Source organism: Leiobunum rupestre, chromosome 4, assembly GCF_980474605.1.
Source record: "Leiobunum rupestre chromosome 4, qqLeiRupe1.1.hap1, whole genome shotgun sequence".
NCBI classification, from domain to species: Eukaryota; Metazoa; Arthropoda; class Arachnida; order Opiliones; family Sclerosomatidae; genus Leiobunum; species Leiobunum rupestre.
The window spans coordinates 21,416,012-21,435,409 of NC_143387.1; the positions used below are offsets into that span (position 1 = coordinate 21,416,012).

Below are 19,398 nucleotides of genomic sequence, written 5' to 3' on the forward strand. Positions count from 1 at the left end.
TTATATTAAATTGTGAATGTATGGTAAAATAAAATTACAATCTTCCGATGCGTTTTCCTTCCATGATGTCCGTGGATCGTTTTAACTCATTCTGCCTTATTATAAATAGACGCAATAGGAAATCATAGTATATCATTTCGGGCTTCCAGTAGACTGCATCGACTCCAGCGCCTTATAGTTGTCGAGATGTAAATAGGCACTTAAATAAAACATCCTCAAAGTAATCGCCAAGAAGTAAAATATCCGAGAGGACGGACCTGCAAGTTACTACTTTTTGAAATAATTGAAACTTTTCACCCGTAAACAGAACGTCGTGGTTTTGCTAAGCCTTAATATGTCAAAAAAGGCTAGCTGGTTAAAAGGAAACACTTGCATACCCTACAGGTGAAACGTTTCCATTATTTCAACAAGAATTATATAAACAGTTACTCTCAGGTCCTAGTTCTCGGAAATATTACTTCGTGGCGATTTCCTTGAAGATGTTTTATTGAAGAGTCTATTATAAAAAGTTTGTTATTTTTTAGTAGGGATGCACCGATATGGGTACAGCCGATATATCGGCTATTCGTGGCCGATATTAACAAATTTATCTATCACAACAATAGTGTATATGATGAAATCATTGTAAAGGACAATTCATACACTGGCATACCATTTTATTCCAAATTTTCATGAAAAAATGTTTGCAAGAGGATATTCGAATTTATTTCTTTTCATTTTATGTGAAACATATTTTCTTTCACAAATCGAATATCATTGTTTTTTATTTGTTTACTTTCGTAACTCCCGGTCTGGCGTACATGGCGCGGCCAATGAAATAAAATATTATCATTAGTTAGTTAATCGAGAATTTTCTTATTTTTAAATGTTTTCCTGAAATTATTTTTCTAATATCGGTATCGCCCAATATTGGCTTTTGAAGCCGATATTGGCCGATACCGATATTAGAAAAATAGGCTGTGATATACCAATAACCGATAGTAGCTAATTGTAAAAGACCCATGCTTATTTCAATTCTTAAAACACGTTAAAACCAAAATTTATATTAATATCCTTTGTTTTCTAAATACTAAAGAGGTGAAAACATTATTAACTAAAAATTTAAATGACTTTACCAAACTACTCACGAATAACCCTTTGTTTCAACCGTGGGTTCACCTCTAATTTCGAAATTTAAATATCACCTTGACAACCAGGGGGCGTAACGAAAAGAAGTCTGAAAGTGCACTCTAACAGTTTCTTTGATTGAACATCCTCGTAATTCCCCGCGAGGTTTTATTTTAAAATCGGGTCCACATTCAATGTTGTTTCAATGAGCGTTTCGAAATAGAAAATTTGTCGAACGTTTACTCATCCGACGCTTAAGTGCTTTGTTCAAACCAACAAAAAAGGATTCCGGAGACGCAGCCGAAATTTATTTCTTTAAAATCGCGCATGGGTTTTATTTTAAACGGTTTTGTCATGCTCAAATTGTACGCGTATGAAAAAAGGCAAAAGTTTTGGGCCAGTTTCGACAATTTTTCACGGCGCGCCGCCCCGGACGCCGAAGAAAGCGGAAAGAAACGCTAAACTTCGCAGCGCGCCCAGACTGCGTCGCCCCCTGCCCGCCAAAGAGCGAAACTAACTTTTGACGGTCCGTCCACGGTCCACCCTAGCCCGCCCCATCCCCCTCCGCCGAAGGTAGGCTGTGATGGAGTAAAAATGAACTCGCCCGCCGCTAGAGGCCGCTAAACCGGACACACGGCGGGGAAGAAAACGAGATTACTTAGTACGTTTAGCGGGCCCAGCATCGCTATTCGCTTCGGCGTCTGGGCCCGAGTGAGGTGTGTTCGCGAAACGTCGCTGCAGTCCGCTCGCTTTCTCTCCGTCTCATACACGTGAACCGAAATAACCCGAGTAAACAATTTCACGGCTTTACAACGGTCGTTATTGTTTCGCCGGTGAAGTCAGTACGTTCGTGTTTCGCGCTTCGTTATACTTCTACGTACTACGCGTTCGGGCTTCCATTTCATCCTGGCGAACTATGAAAATAAATACATTTTTACGGCGTCCGTTTCTCGAAACTTCGATTCCGACAGAAATTAGAGACAGTTGAGAAGCGTAACTCCGCTTTAAAACTTTTCGCGTCTTTCGAAAGTAAAACGCGTTTAACCTGTCTAAGAAAGGCTAGAAACAAAAGTAGAACTTTTTCTCCCAAGTCCGAAGAGGATTAGGCCTAAGCAGCCGATCTCTCGGTATCGCGCCAACATGTGCACTGCCACGACGAATGCCACCAGAAACAAGAAACCAACGGCGGTTCCAGCCAGAAGTCGCTTTAAACTTTCAAGGCCCAAAGTAAGAGACTTCGAAATTAGCGCGCCGTTACGCCGTAGAAAATACTATTTTCTCCTTTATTATAATTTTCATTAATTTATCATTATTTAAATTTAATCGTGCTCATTATATAGGACTGAGATAAATCATTGTTTGGTTTCATTAGTTTTACGCTTAAAACAGAATATCAAATTTGTTATAATTATAAACATTAGGATTTTAAAGTCCAATTAAGAAAATAATACCACTTTTCTTTAAAGTATATTTAAATTTGCTCTTATTAGTGTTCAAACACCACAACAGATGTATTTGTAAACGCACGTTTTTGTAAAATATAACACGCACAAAAAAATAGGAATTTTTAAATACACACATTTTTCTATGTAATAATTAATTGGGAAAATATAAAATTAATGATATAATAATAGTTAAACTAGCGTATAGTTTGCTATACTTCTCTTTGGTTTGAGTTGGTGGCGTTTCAATTTCGCGTTGCTATTTTAACCTAGCATGTTTTATAACACCCTAACGTAAGTTGCGGAGTCTTTTAAAACATTTATAATCTTAATCAACAAACGGAAAGTTTGGGGTCTAGTGGTAATATTTTATATTTTGAAGGAATATAATTATACATCAGTATTGTTATTGCTAAACATTGTCTAAAAAAATTAAATAACGTTATCATATAATAATATATTGTTAATTGAAAAATTCAATAGCAAAGTTTCAGTCTATCCCATGCGAACATAAAATTACGTTTAACGGGAAAAAATAGTTAATTTTTATAATTAGCGTTCTTTGTATATTGTAAGATAAAAAAGATTTTCTAATTAAACTGTGGTATGTCTACAAAACCTTTTCGCTTCTACCTAAAAGAACTCATTAAAATAAGATGGCTTTCTGGGTGTCATCTATATTTATCCTTCTTAATTTGGAGCTGTATATGAACTTTAGGCCTAATCTTTGTTACTGTGGCGTTGGTAGTCAATGTATTCGCTATTTATTAAACGTGAAAACATTTTTTGTATCTGTATAATTTAGCATCATAAATCTGCTACAGAAGAGTAGTTTCAACTTCTAATTTAATTTATGTAACAAATTATATTACAGGAACAAATAAACATAAATTAGGTGAGAAAATGTAATACACGAAATAAGTTTATGAAACCGATTTGTATTATTATTTTTGAACCAGAGCCTAAAATTGCCCCGGACCAGGAAAATATGGAAATTATTGCGTTGGAACTTCGCTTCAGGGTAGTTATGCGGGTTGTTCTGGTCACAAGGAACCTTTGCATTGTTTACAAAGCTCATGTCGTTTTTTACCATTGAATTTGCGACCATATTCTTGCCATTTTCGTCTTTTAGGCCGCTTTATTCTTTGAATCTTTGTCTTTCAGAAAGTTTTCTTCTTTGCATTTTCGTCATTCCACCCGCTTTACACTTTGCATTTTCGTCTTTCAGGCCACTAACTTATTTGTATATTTTCAGGCCAATTCTCACTTTTCATTTTCGTCTTTCAGACCGCATTTCATTTTGCATATTCGTCTTTCAGGCCGCATTTCATTTTGCATATTCGTCTTTCAGGCCGCCTTTCATTTGCCATCTTCGTCTTTCAGGCCGCATTTCATTTGCCATCTTCGTCTTTCAGGCCGTATTTCATTTGCCATCTTCGTCTTTCAGGCCGCATTTCATTTGTCATCTTCGTCTTTCAGGCCGCATTTCATTTGCCATCTTCGTCTTTCCGGCCGCCTTCCATTTCGCATATTCGTCTTTCAGGCCGCCTTTCATTTGCCATCTTCGTCTTTCCGGCCGCCTTTCATTTGCCATCTTCGTCTTTCAGGCCGCCTTTCATTTTGCATATTCGTCTTTCAGGCCGCCTTTCATTTGCCATCTTCGTCTTTCCGGCCGCCTTTCATTTGCCATCTTCGTCTTTCAGGCCGCATTTCATTTGCCATCTTCGTCTTTCAGGCCGCATTTCATTTGCCATCTTCGCCTTTCAGGCCGCTTTCCATTTCGCATATTCGTCTTTCAGGCCGCTTTCCATTTCGCATATTCGTCTTTCAGGCCGCCTTTCATTTGCCATCTTCGTCTTTCAGGCCACCTTCCATTTCGCATATTCGTCTTTCAGGCCGCCTTCCATTTCGCATATTCGTCTTTCAGGCCGCCTTTCATTTCGCATATTCGTCTTTCAGGCCGCATTTCATTTCGCATATTCGTCTTTCAGACCGCATTTAATTTGCCATCTTCGTCTTTCAGGCCGCCTTTAATTTCGCATATTCGTCTTTCAGGCTGCATTTCATTTGCCATCTTCGTCTTTCCGGCCGCCTTCCATTTCGCATATTCGTCTTTCAGGCCGCCTTTCATTTGCCATCTTCGTCTTTCAGGCCGCATTTCATTTGCCATCTTCGTCTTTCAGGCCGCATTTCATTTGCCATCTTCGTCTTTCAGGCCGCATTTCATTTGCCATCTTCGTCTTTCAGGCCGCATTTCATTTGCCATCTTCGTCTTTCAGGCCGCTTTCCATTTCGCATATTCGTCTTTCAGGCCGCTTTCCATTTCGCATATTCGTCTTTCAGGCCGCCTTTCATTTGCCATCTTCGTCTTTCAGGCCGCCTTTCATTTCGCATATTCGTCTTTCAGGCCGCATTTCATTTCGCATATTCGTCTTTCAGACCGCATTTCATTTGCCATCTTCGTCTTTCAGGCCGCCTTTAATTTCGCATATTCGTCTTTCAGACCGCATTTCATTTGCCATCTTCGTCTTTCAGGCCGCCTTCCATTTCGCATATTCGTCTTTCAGGCCGCCTTTCATTTGCCATCTTCGTCTTTCCGGCCGCCTTTCATTTGCCATCTTCGTCTTTCAGGCCGCCTTTCATTTTGCATATTCGTCTTTCAGGCCGCCTTTCATTTGCCATCTTCGTCTTTCCGGCCGCCTTTCATTTGCCATCTTCGTCTTTCAGGCCGCATTTCATTTGCCATCTTCGTCTTTCAGGCCGCATTTCATTTGCCATCTTCGCCTTTCAGGCCGCTTTCCATTTCGCATATTCGTCTTTCAGGCCGCCTTTCATTTGCCATCTTCGTCTTTCAGGCCACCTTCCATTTCGCATATTCGTCTTTCAGGCCGCCTTCCATTTCGCATATTCGTCTTTCAGGCCGCCTTTCATTTCGCATATTCGTCTTTCAGGCCGCATTTCATTTCGCATATTCGTCTTTCAGACCGCATTTAATTTGCCATCTTCGTCTTTCAGGCCGCCTTTAATTTCGCATATTCGTCTTTCAGGCTGCATTTCATTTGCCATCTTTGTCTTTCCGGCCGCCTTCCATTTCGCATATTCGTCTTTCAGGCCGCCTTTCATTTGCCATCTTCGTCTTTCAGGCCGCATTTCATTTGCCATCTTCGTCTTTCAGGCCGCATTTCATTTCGCATATTCGTCTTTCAGACCGCATTTAATTTGCCATCTTCGTCTTTCAGGCCGCCTTTAATTTCGCATATTCGTCTTTCAGGCTGCATTTCATTTGCCATCTTCGTCTTTCCGGCCGCCTTTAATTTCGCATATTCGTCTTTCAGGCTGCATTTCATTTGCCATCTTCGTCTTTCCGGCCGCCTTCCATTTCGCATATTCGTCTTTCAGGCCGCCTTTCATTTGCCATCTTCGTCTTTCAGGCCACCTTCCATTTCGCATATTCGTCTTTCAGGCCGCCTTCCATTTCGCATATTCGTCTTTCAGGCCGCCTTTCATTTCGCATATTCGTCTTTCAGGCCGCATTTCATTTCGCATATTCGTCTTTCAGACCGCATTTAATTTGCCATCTTCGTCTTTCAGGCCGCCTTTAATTTCGCATATTCGTCTTTCAGGCTGCATTTCATTTGCCATCTTCGTCTTTCCGGCCGCCTTCCATTTCGCATATTCGTCTTTCAGGCCGCCTTTCATTTGCCATCTTCGTCTTTCAGGCCGCATTTCATTTGCCATCTTCGTCTTTCAGGCCGCATTTCATTTGCCATCTTCGTCTTTCAGGCCGCATTTCATTTGCCATCTTCGTCTTTCAGGCCGCATTTCATTTGCCATCTTCGTCTTTCAGGCCGCTTTCCATTTCGCATATTCGTCTTTCAGGCCGCTTTCCATTTCGCATATTCGTCTTTCAGGCCGCCTTTCATTTGCCATCTTCGTCTTTCAGGCCGCCTTTCATTTCGCATATTCGTCTTTCAGGCCGCATTTCATTTCGCATATTCGTCTTTCAGACCGCATTTCATTTGCCATCTTCGTCTTTCAGGCCGCCTTTAATTTCGCATATTCGTCTTTCAGACCGCATTTCATTTGCCATCTTCGTCTTTCAGGCCGCCTTCCATTTCGCATATTCGTCTTTCAGGCCGCCTTTCATTTGCCATCTTCGTCTTTCCGGCCGCCTTTCATTTGCCATCTTCGTCTTTCAGGCCGCCTTTCATTTTGCATATTCGTCTTTCAGGCCGCCTTTCATTTGCCATCTTCGTCTTTCCGGCCGCCTTTCATTTGCCATCTTCGTCTTTCAGGCCGCATTTCATTTGCCATCTTCGTCTTTCAGGCCGCATTTCATTTGCCATCTTCGCCTTTCAGGCCGCTTTCCATTTCGCATATTCGTCTTTCAGGCCGCTTTCCATTTCGCATATTCGTCTTTCAGGCCGCCTTTCATTTGCCATCTTCGTCTTTCAGGCCACCTTCCATTTCGCATATTCGTCTTTCAGGCCGCCTTCCATTTCGCATATTCGTCTTTCAGGCCGCCTTTCATTTCGCATATTCGTCTTTCAGGCCGCATTTCATTTCGCATATTCGTCTTTCAGACCGCATTTAATTTGCCATCTTCGTCTTTCAGGCCGCCTTTAATTTCGCATATTCGTCTTTCAGGCTGCATTTCATTTGCCATCTTCGTCTTTCCGGCCGCCTTCCATTTCGCATATTCGTCTTTCAGGCCGCCTTTCATTTGCCATCTTCGTCTTTCAGGCCGCATTTCATTTGCCATCTTCGTCTTTCAGGCCGCATTTCATTTGCCATCTTCGTCTTTCAGGCCGCATTTCATTTGCCATCTTCGTCTTTCAGGCCGCATTTCATTTGCCATCTTCGTCTTTCAGGCCGCTTTCCATTTCGCATATTCGTCTTTCAGGCCGCTTTCCATTTCGCATATTCGTCTTTCAGGCCGCCTTTCATTTGCCATCTTCGTCTTTCAGGCCGCCTTTCATTTCGCATATTCGTCTTTCAGGCCGCATTTCATTTCGCATATTCGTCTTTCAGACCGCATTTCATTTGCCATCTTCGTCTTTCAGGCCGCCTTTAATTTCGCATATTCGTCTTTCAGGCTGCATTTCATTTGCCATCTTCGTCTTTCAGGCCGCATTTCATTTTGCCATCTTCGTCTTTCAGGCCGCATTTCATTTTGCATTTTCGTCTTTCGGGCTGCTTCTCACTTTGCATTTTCGTCTTTCAGACCGTATGAATGTGGGGTGGCGGAGTGGTTAGCACTTTCGCCTCGCAGCAAGAGGAGCCGGGTTTGATCCCAGCTTGTGGGACTGGTGAAAACTCTGATCAACTCCTTCCGCGTTGAGTTTGCAAGTTCTCTCCCCACTGGTTTAAGGGGTTTTCAACCGAGCTCTTCGGTTTCCCCTTCCATAAAAACTTGCTGAGGTTAACGGTAATAGTTAGTGTAGGGAGCTCTTGGCTCGCGGGTCTTGCAGTGCTTGCCACCACCCTCCTACGCATTGTAACCCGGCCACCTGAATAATTGGCTTTAAAAGTCGCTTGATGGCTTAGGCCTAAGGTGGTGCCTTGGTAGCCTAGCTGATTATTTCATTTGGCATTTTCGTCTATCAGGCGGCTTCTCACTTTGCATTTTCGTCTTTCAGATTACTTTTCATTTTGAATTTGCATCCTTCAGCCCGCTTTTCCCTTCGAAATTTCGTTATTCAGACTACTTTTCATTTTGAATTTGCATCCTTCAGCACGCTTTTCCCTTCGAAATTTCGTTATTCAGACTACTTTTCATTTTGAATTTGCATCCTTCAGCCCGCTTTTCCCTTCGAAATTTCGTTATTCAGACTACTTTTCATTTTGAATTTGCGTGCTTCAGGACCTATTTCCTTTTGAACTCACATCTTTCGGGCCGCTTTTCACTTTGCATTCGCTCTTCAGAACGCTTCCATCTTTACATTTTCGGTCTTTAAGATCCCTTTTCACTTTATACGTGAGCTCCTCAGGACTCTTTCTCATTAGCATTGGTTTCGCTCAAGCTGTTTTCCAATTTTCGTCAAATTGCATCTCTGTATCGGTCGTTACTAGTGCGATTAAGCTTAAGCCAATCTGTTTTAAAGAAAACATCTTAGCTTTCAAAGGGATTTTTTTTTTAAATTTCTGCTCATTCCAGAAACCATTTTGGTGTTTACCGCGTGGGGTTTATAAGATGTCTCTTAAGTCTTTAGTTGGACAAAAAACATCATTTACGGACAGCAACAGAAAGACGATTATTGTTGTTTTTTAACTCCATCTTTCGGCTGTATTGTTTGTTACGTCATTAGCACAAATATTTGGATAGTAAAGTATTTGTCGCCTTTCGTTTCATCAAATTCTTTGTAATGCCACTTAATCTAAACATTTTCACTTCTCAGCTGTTTGTTTTGTAGTTTTCTATCGATTTTTTTTCATACCATATTTCTAATATTCGCACCATTTCCCATTAATGGTGATGAAACGTTTAAAAGCGTTTTATAACGCTGCAACGTTCTAAATTTAAATTATTTTCATCATTTATATTGGCAAATAAAGTCAAGATAATTATAGGTATAAATACCGGGTTTACATCCACATTCTATTGGCAGGGCTGCCAGCTAGGAGTAACAAACAAAATACCCCACACAAGGAGAACGCAACCCGTCAAAAGTCGTGCATTTTATCGCGTACAGTTTTCATTGGTTAGACCCTTTAGCGCCTGCTGCCGTCGGAAGGGGAAAATTCGGAAATTGTTCCCCCCCGCCCTTAAAACGTTCAGCGTAAGGGCTCGTCCAATGAAATTTGTACGCAACACTGCGTTAGCATGTTTAAAGCCTAGCTACGTTCTCCTTGTGTTTGTTGCTCCTAGCTGCCAGCGATCCTTTAATTCCTAATATCTTTGCAAATTGCTTAAATTCTCACTGGAAAATTCCTCATTTACCAACTTTCAAAACTTTGGTATATTTATCCAAAATTTAGACTGTTTAGAAAACCTATTTAAATATTTTTAAACGTTTAATATATGATATGTTTTAGGGTATAAATTGTTTTGTTTCCTTTAAGTATATTATTTCCATTTTTTTAATTGCTGTAAATCATGGATAATTTTATAATTCTACAACTCTTAATTCTTTTTGTGACTTTCTGTAAGCCTTGTATCGTTTATAAACCGAATTAGCACTTTTTTTTTAACTCAATGCAGAGGTGAGTGTAGTCCTCGTGTACTTCCACTTTGTTCGCGAGGGGGTTAATTACTTGGACCCTGGAGGAAATTGCTTTTCTTCTCGGTGCCACTTTCTCATCCGCACTGTCACTTTTTCTTAATGCACGCGCTTGAAACGTTGAAGGATGATCTTCATTTAGAAGTATTGTCCACTCATCAAAATGCGAATTATTTGTTATGAATATTAATTAATAATGCTTTTAAATTCGCCGTGTTCAATATACGTAGTACTAAATATTTGCTTATTGATTCAGTTAGATGAGCCGAGTTAGATATTTAATTTCAGGATGCCGACAATAGGCGATAGCATAAATTGCAACATTTGAGCGCCATGACACGGAAGAAACGTGAAAATAGTCACGTGGTTATAAAATTGCTCGAACAGCGACTTCCAGCTTCATTAAATAATCTTTCAAAGTTTAACTTTTAAAGAAAGTCATACTTAAAATTGTGTGGTAAGTTATGTTTTTAAATATTTTTACCTAACGATTGAAAGGTTAACCTAACGATTGAAAGGTTAACCTAACGATTGAAAGGTTAACCTAACGATTGAAAGGTTAACCTAACGATTGAAAGATTAACTTAACGATTGAAAGGTTAACCTAACGATTGAAAGGTTAACCTAACGATTGAAAGATTAACTTAACGATTGAAAGGTTAACCTAACGATAGAAAGATTAACTTAACGATTGAAAGGTTAACCTAACGATTGAAAGATAAACGTAACGATTGAAAGATAAACCTAACGACCGAACGGTTAACCTAACGACCGAAAGGTTAACTTAACGACCGAAAGGTTAACCTAACGACCGAACGGTTAACCTAACGACCGAACGGTTAACCTAACGACCGAACGGTTAACCTAACGACCGAACGGTTAACCTAACGACCGAACGGTTAACCTAACGACCGAACGGTTAACCTAACGACCGAACGGTTAAGTTAACGACCGAACGGTTAAGTTAACGACCGAAATGTTAACCTAACGATTGAAAGGTTAGCCTAACGACCGAAAAAATTGTCTTCGCAACAAAATTATATCCTTCAAAAAACTATGGTACTTAAATAAATGACTTTATATGTAAAGTTACGTTTACAAGACACTCCCTTTTCTTAAAATTTGAGAACGTTCTCGGTAACTATGGTCAAAAGATTCCGAAAAGAAGCGTGCAACTATGTATATAAACGAAGGGGAGGAGCGCGGCTGAAAGGCGCTTTCGCTATTCCGGCTGTCCCGCCGCACTTAAAGCGTCAAAAGCTCGGACAAGCCGTTCGCGATGACAACGGAGGCCTGCCAAATATTAAGAACGTAATATTAAGAAGTACCTCGTCATTATAAGACCTAAAAGAGGCGGGTGGCTCCATTGGCACTTTTGTAAGCGATATATAATTGAACGGACGGTTTTCTTTACACGGGAAAAGCGCTTCAAAATCGGATATATGACAAAAAGCTCAAAACGCTTAAAGAGGGGGTAGGCAGTGGGGGGGGGGGGGATAAGGCGCGCTTAAAGGGCCACACGGTCGCGTCCCGGCTGAAGAAATTACCGGGCTATTTTCCTTTCAAAAACTCTCTCTTGGCTGGCGCCGTTATATTCGGCTGAATATCTCAATAGGCCTATTATAAGGCGAGCGCGAGCCCTCAAAATCCTTTGACAGGCCCGAATTATGCGGAGAAAATACCGGGCCAGATTAACGGAGAGAGCGCCGCCTACGGGCGCTTATCTTCGGCGCAGTCCGCGTGAAAATGCCGGAAAAGGGAACTCGCATTACGCCCAGCTCTTTTGTCGCGGATTGCCGTGTTAAATAAGCCATTAAAACTACTCTCTTTCCAACAGAAAGGGAATAATACGCTTTTTTACTTACTGTTGAGAATTCTGACGTGGAAACCTATCGAAAATATTCGCGCGTCGAGGCGTTTCCACGAGTAACGTGATATCTGTATTACAACACGCCATCCTACAAAATATACCAATGCAAATTAGTATCCAATAACGACATTTCTTTGCTAAAACTGACATGGCCATTTTGATAACTCGCGCCACGGAGTGAGAAACAGCTGAAGCTTAATCTAAAGGAAACCATCAAAGTGCTTCAGATCATAGATAATATTAATGTTGTTTTAAGTTAAGCGTTTCATGTAAAAATGCGCTGAAATATAGTTATTGAATATTGATGATTGGTTTTATTTATTTTCTGTAAACTCAATGTCTCAATCAAGAAAGAAATTGAGGATAATATTATTGTACACATCTTAAATCCTGGCACCGGCATATGGAGTACACAAAATTTCAAGAAACCCTTTTGTCAAATGTGATGTTCAAAGTAGTAATACGCTTCTGGAATCTACAGCGAAGTCTTAGTTCCGCGAATCTCTGGTTAAGCTTATGATCCTCGAAAGGTCAAGTTCGATCAAGTGACAAAGTTTAATTTAATATTATCGTATCAGAGGGAATTTGTCCTGAAACTGTCGATGCCGTAGCACAAGTACACTCCTAAAAATATTGGGTTGTTTTTTACCTAAATTGGGTGTTTTTTTACCCATTGTAATTGGGTCAGTATTTAACCAAAGAAAATATTGGGTTGTTTTAGTTTTCACCCAAAAAGGGTTATTTTCATAACGTTATTTTGGGTTAAATTTATAAGTTACCCAAATATGGGTTGAACATTAGCACAAAATATGGTTAATATATGACTAAATTTTGGGTTATAATTTAACAATTAATTGGGTGGTTTTTTTACCCATCGTTGGGTCAGTATTTAACCAAACAAAATATTAGGTGGGTTTCGTTTTCACCCAAAATGGGTTATTGTAATAACGATATTTTGGGTTAAATTTATAAGTTACTCAAAATATGGTTAATATATGACTCAATTTTGGGTTATATATTAACAGTTAATTTGGTTTATAAATTTGATCACACTTGAAAGAATATCGTAAGGTTTGGCAATTTGCAATAAATTTAAACATGGGAGCTCATTACGTTCTTCCGCTGAAATATCAACACTACAGAAAAAATAAATTTAAAATATTGGGAAAATTTAAATTATAAATAGTAAATAAAATTAGAAATATTCTATACCTTTAGAATCAAAAATTAAGAATCCTTTCGTGGAAACGATGCAAGAATGGCGCAAATTTTTTAATTTCCAGTCTTCCAAAGACTACAAGTGCGATGGACACATTTTCGATGCTCATATCGTCTTTGGCGCGTTGGAACTTTAAATTTGATAGTATGACCCAATTTTGGGTTGCTATTATATTACCTTAAAAACAACCTAATTTTCTTTAACCCAAATTTTGCGTTTCAAGATTTTCAACTACATTTGGGTTATTTTTGACTCAAAGTAGTTAAAAATGAAATAACCAAAATCATTTAACCCAACGTTTTTAAGAGTGTACTTTCTAAATTAATTATTAACACCTAAGCAAGATCTCTGAGACATTTTTATATCTGACCCTCTTGTTTTTATGTTTATTTTTTGGCTTCCTATTGGCCAAATTACATTAATTCGGAGTTACTCGGACCTAAAATTCGATGGCGTTTACCTTTCTCATTGGAACCAACTTTGAATGACTTTGAGGACATGGTTTAAGGTCATTGAGTCTCGTATCATCTATTGACCCCCTGTGCGTGCTATGCGATCTTAAAATATCAAATTCTTCGGAAAAATAGCTTTTCGATTATAAGCTCTGGATCGTTTTAAGTGAACACCCTGTATAAATCAGTTCGTTTTAAGAAATCAATACAAATGTGACGTCAATTCTGAATCCCTATTAGCAAATAAACACAGCTTTTCAAAAGCGATTTGAACCAAGCCAAAACTTCCTAATTCGAGTCAAAGAGATACCGTGAAGAGGGTTGTTAAGAAAATACTTTAACTTAAATTAAATAGGACTCAATTAATCTGGATAATTACTGACCTAAATTTAAAGGGAATATAGCAACTAGCCGAACTCTATTGACAGATGAATAAACTCCTTTTTTGGGGGGCAAGATGTTTCGATATCTTTAGAAAGAGCTGTTTTAGCGCGAGATAAGAGTTTTACTGGTAATACTTGTTATGAAAAGACCCTTGAAGTTCTCCAATCAAAGTTTAATCGCAACGTACACACTCGAAAGATCAAAAGCCCCTCGACACTTTTCACAAAACGCTTAACATTAAAGTTATGAGGATTGAATTGGGTGTTAATCCATATCCTATCCACTTTTGGGGTGCTCCTTAAAATTTCTTACTTTGAGTCCTTTAACTTATGCTTGTACGAATCGAGGGTGTTGCCATTTAAGCAATCAACTCTATAAGTCGATCGGAATCGGGCTTACAAAGGTTTTTCTGGTTGTTGAATTTTAGATTTAAAAAAATCGGATTATTTGATTTAAATCGGATCTTTATTGATTTTTTGAAGGTTTTATGGCCGTTTTTCTTGACAAATTGATTAATAATTCGAGTGCAGTGTTAATGTAAACCTGTTTTACTTAATCTTTATTAAATTGAATTATTAATTAATAATTTAATTTAATGGCATTTTCTCTGATTTGAAATTTCCAAAGAAGGTACTTTCGTACATTTTCTTAAATATTATAAGTATAATACGTTATTTAAATCAATGTTTTTTTTAAAACACTGATTTCAATTAAATTTATTTAAATCCAACAACCCTCACTAATATGGTACCATTCAAAAATTAAGTAACTGAAAACAAATTTTTATGACTTCGACGCTCGTAACAAAGAGTAACAATTGAAAAAACCCTACTCCTTAAATTTCGTATTATCCACTACTAAAAACCTTTAAATTTATTAGATGATTATCCAAATTAAATCAATTTTTATTTTATTATATAGAAAAATAATCATACCATTATAAAAATTAGTGTACTTGGAAATTATTTCCTGTATATGAGGTAACATATTTCAGCAACATTCAGAATCGCTAGCGAGTAGTGCGTTACATATTTTGTGAAAGACTTCTAATTGAACTATCTCTATGCACGTTGAAGGTTCTCAAGTAAACTTGTCACAATTAATACCTTTTGAAAGCCAGATTCATTAGCAGATTAGATTTCTCATTTGATTGGCGTAAGTTAATATGGTCTTATAGATCTTTTTGGCGAATCTAGAATCTTTCACATAATGGAAATTAGTGACATTGGATGATTCGATTATTTTAAAGTATTGTTTCTCCAGTTTCATTCGCAAACATTCTTTGGATTGCGTTAAGAAAGATCATTCGATTAAAATATAATTTCGCTTTGGGCGTATCCTCGAGCCTTCTCAGGCTGATCAAATAATTTAATATCAATTAATAATTAAACACGAAATGCTCCATTAGAAGACCATTGTTAAAGAACAGGGTTTATAACCGTATTGCACTGCTAATTTTTGCTTTACAGGATATAATAGCACTTGGTGGCCTAATCATTCCTAATTACATTCAAAAACCGCGTTGCTATTTAAACTATTTGAATTTTACGTGAAAAATCCGTTTTTTCTGTGCTTTCCTATAGCATTTTGAGGACTAAAAGTGAGGTTGGTATGCTCTAGTCTAGCATTTAACGTTCAAAACCCGAATTTTCTTCTTATGCTACTAGATTTGACGTTAAAATAATTAAACTTCCTATGCTAGGCTACGGCATTTGACTTTCAAAAACCGATTTTTCGGTTTTATGCTATTACATTTGACGTTTAAATGATAAAACTTGCTATACTAGGCTACGGAATTTGACTTTATAAAATCTAGTTTGCTTAAATACTATAGCATTTTACCTTCAAAAAACAGCTTTGCTGTACTTAACTATAGTATTTGACGCTCGTGTTTTGCTACAGCATTTGAGGTACAAACGTCCACTTTGCTGTACTATACTACAGCATTTGAGGTACGAAAGTCCACTTTGCTGTACTATACTACAGCATTTGAGGTACAAAAGTCCACTTTGCTGTACTATACCACAGCATGTGACTTTCGAAAAATCCACTTGCTGTACTTTACTAGACCATTCTTCATTTAACAACCTTATTTGTTGTAATCTCGACTAACTGTCGTAAATGCAAGGAGCAATACACGCTTAGTTCTATATCTATTTCTCATAGATTGAGTTGATTCCTAACGTCAGAGGGTGGGAATTCTTGGGCGAAAATTTAACCTATTTGATAAAGACCTATTTCGAATTCTTAACGTCTGCAGTCAAATATGGTGGAAAAACATTTGTTATGGTGCTTTTTTTTGAGAGGATGAAAAGTGAATTTGTAATTTTAAATACAATTTTAAGTTTTAAATATATTTCAATTTGAAATGTAAGTCATGTTTATAGTCGACTTCTATTACTGTATAATTATTAACTCTTATTAACTATTACTCACCCGGCCAACTCGGCTGCATCTTAATGCCCTTCCCTGTCCTAATAGTTTGTGAAATTTTCAGAGTCTTTATCGTGTTTTGCTTCTGCAAATGGATTTGAAATCTGTACAATCCGAATAGTTGCTTGAATTGTACTCCTTGTTGGTTTATAATTAAATTTCTATTTTCTAATGACTTTCGCGGTCTCTGGTGCAGTTGTTTGTTGTGGAGTGATTGGCAAACAACAACATATCCCTAATCACCAAATGATGTCTTTTTAAAGCCGAAATATAAAATGGCTGAACTGTTAAATGGTTGAATTCCTTCAAATCTCTAGTTGTTACCATTTATTCTTGGTCACACTGGTTTCAACGCAAATGGCTTATAGAAGTTAAAATAAGAAACATAATAATAATAATATTATCTTGTAAATTGAAACAAACAAATCGAATGTTAAGTCGCAAACAAATAAACTTTTGTGTATTCACAATTTGTCAAAAGTGATGCCGAAAAACTGTTGAAAAACCAATTCTATGTCTAGAAGTTATAATTATCCTGCTTTGCATTATCATTAATACTATTTTTAAAGCTACATATAAGTTCCGTCACCGATAAACAATTAGTTTCTTATATATATATACAGTTCATTTTAAGTTTAGCATCTTTAATTAATATGTTTCATAGTAATAGCACAGCATTTTAATCCCCGTAAAAGATTAGAACTTGAGTGTTATAACAGAAAGGTTTTACCTAAATTGGAGGGTGGATGTGGCAAATTGGGTGCCAATGAAATGGATGTCCAATACGCGTGTAGTTTAGGAAAATTGCCCGTGACTCTTGGCACCAATCTTTTTATCTCTGCTGATTGCAGCAAGATGTGTGGCATCGCTGGCCCATATTGATTTGGTACGAAAGGTCATACGCTTCTAGCCTGATGAGCTCTTGATGAGATTCCAAGTTGCAAAACATTTAACGATTTAATGATCCGTGTACGTGTGTATGTATGAAATTGGAAGTAGAATGTGGGTTTTTAATAAATACCATTTGTAGACTATCAAACTAACTAATATTTTTGTCGGTGGATCTTACATGCGGTACATTTCTTCGTTTTTCTATTGAATGGTTTCACTCGCTACACAAAATCGATAGATGCATTTTCGGCCAAATATCATTTAGCGTTTCCAAGAATTTAGCTAGTTTCCAATTTTTTATATTTTATTGTCACTCGCAGACTTAGTAGCCTCTAAAATTCAAGATAAAAGGAGCCAATTTCCAGTGTTGGTACAAACCGAGGCCTAACAACTTCCATTTCTTTGCGCAGAAAATCTATACAGGGTGTTTCAAAAGGTTATGCACAAATTTTAATGAGCAGCAGGGAAACGCGAACATGAAATTTTGGGTTCGTGAGATAGGTAAAAAAGGACTTTGTAATCAAATCGAGGTAACCAGCGTAAAAAAGTAAACTTAAACAGTATTTAAAGTCCCTGCTGCTTGGTTTTGCGTTTGTTGCAGCCTACTTCCAGGGGCTAGTAAGCTACACTTTGAAGCTCTCTGACGCTCCTTTAACTCATCGTAGGAAAATGGGGAAAAAACAGGCATACTTCTTAACTCACCCCTACAACTCCTTAACTCACCCCTACAACTCCTTAAAATCTTTGCATACACTTTTCAAACATCCTGTATTCATATATCTTTCGGGAAAAGGGCCAGAAAACGTAACAAATAAACACAGCCGCTATATAGTAAAGCTACGAATATATATAACGCATTTAATTGGGCATTCCTGTAGCATAGCGAAGAAAAGATTAATTTTCCAAAACTTCCTCAAAATTGTACCATTGTTACATAATCCCAATCTCCCTATACAATAATTCGCCTATCTGCATATTCATTTAGAAATCTCTTACGCAGTGTCATCTTCTCTAGTGCATAATTTCGCGGAATGTATTGCCCCCTACGTCCTGACATCATCATTATAAAAATATATTTCGGCCGAGCTAAATCAGTTCATTTCATGTTGTTAAGAGTCTGGCTTTTTATTTTATGAAGCCCTTGATTGAGCCATTTTATATTAACTTATTGCGACACTAGCGCTTTATTTAAATTAAGTATTTTATATTATATTTTAGGAGTTATTGAATCGACCAATTCCACTTCAAAAACTCCCAGTGTTTGGAAGAGGTATTTTACTGATGGTAAATAATGGTAAATAACGTTATGGTATAAGATGGTAAATATGGAAAAAAGGTAAATAAATTTACATCAATGATTTTGATATAAAATTTAAAAGCTACTCAGTGTGATGTGACATACTATTTTGAAGTATAAAAATATATATTGCCAATTTTTGGATTATCTAACTAATTATTCGCTAATTTCCAATATTTACTTTTATTTACTGTTGTTTACCAATTTACGTTACTTAATATTATTTACCAATTTACCTTACTTTCCATTGTTTACCAATTTACCTCACTCTCCATTGTTTACCAATTTACCTTACTTTCCATTGTTTACCAATTTACCTCACTCTCCATTGTTTACCAATTTACCTTACTTTCCATTGTTTACCAATTTACCTCACTCTACATTGTTGACCAATTTACCTTACTGTCCATTGATTAACAATTTACCTTACTTTCCATTGTTTACAAATTTACGTTACTTTCCATTGTTTACAAATTTACGTTACTTTCCATTGTTTACAAATTTACGTTACTTAATATTGTTTACCAATTTACCTTATTTAATATTGTTTATCAATTTACGTTACTTAATATTGTTTATAGATTTACCTTATTTAATATTGTTTATCAATTTACCTCATTTAATATTGTTTACCAGTGATATGCACAATATTCAAAAAAGGGCATATTTGGAAATATTCCTGTTATGTTAGCAGAAGTTGTCATTTTATTCAGAAAAATTTGGATGGTGAAAATTCGTGGGGTGCGTCAGAGAGGCGCTAACCCACCCAATCCTTATAGTAAGAGTTATTTTTAATTAAGTTAAAATATTAATTTTTTATTCTTCAATTTGTCAATACCGAAGGGCTCTCCACTTACTTACAGCGAGTACAGCCTTTGGTGGTGCTAAATATGTAATCGATTACGTAATCACTTTAGTACAGTCAAAGCTACGGGCTTGTACACAGATTACGGATAGTGGTCAGCCCTTCGGTCATTACGCAGTGTTTTATCCATGAAAAGTGGGCTTCCCAAGTTGTATATTTATCTCGCTAGAGGGGGGGGGGGGCGAATGTCAACCCAACCCATGCAAAATAAAAATCTC

The 19,398-nt window shown here is 37.6% G+C and overlaps 1 protein-coding gene across 1 annotated transcript in view; it reads left to right on the top strand.

Moving 5' to 3' along the window:
* Nucleotides 1-1,707: 1,707 nt before the first annotated feature.
* The window catches only part of LOC149946859 (protein O-mannosyl-transferase Tmtc3-like), a 143,589-nt gene continuing 125,898 nt past the window's right edge, over nucleotides 1,708-19,398 (top strand). Inside the window, exon 1 of the mRNA XM_090172043.1 lies at nucleotides 1,708-2,334. Coding sequence (XP_090028169.1) covers nucleotides 2,248-2,334 — 87 coding nt within the window. The 5' untranslated portion in view covers nucleotides 1,708-2,247. The remainder of the gene's footprint in view (nucleotides 2,335-19,398) is intronic.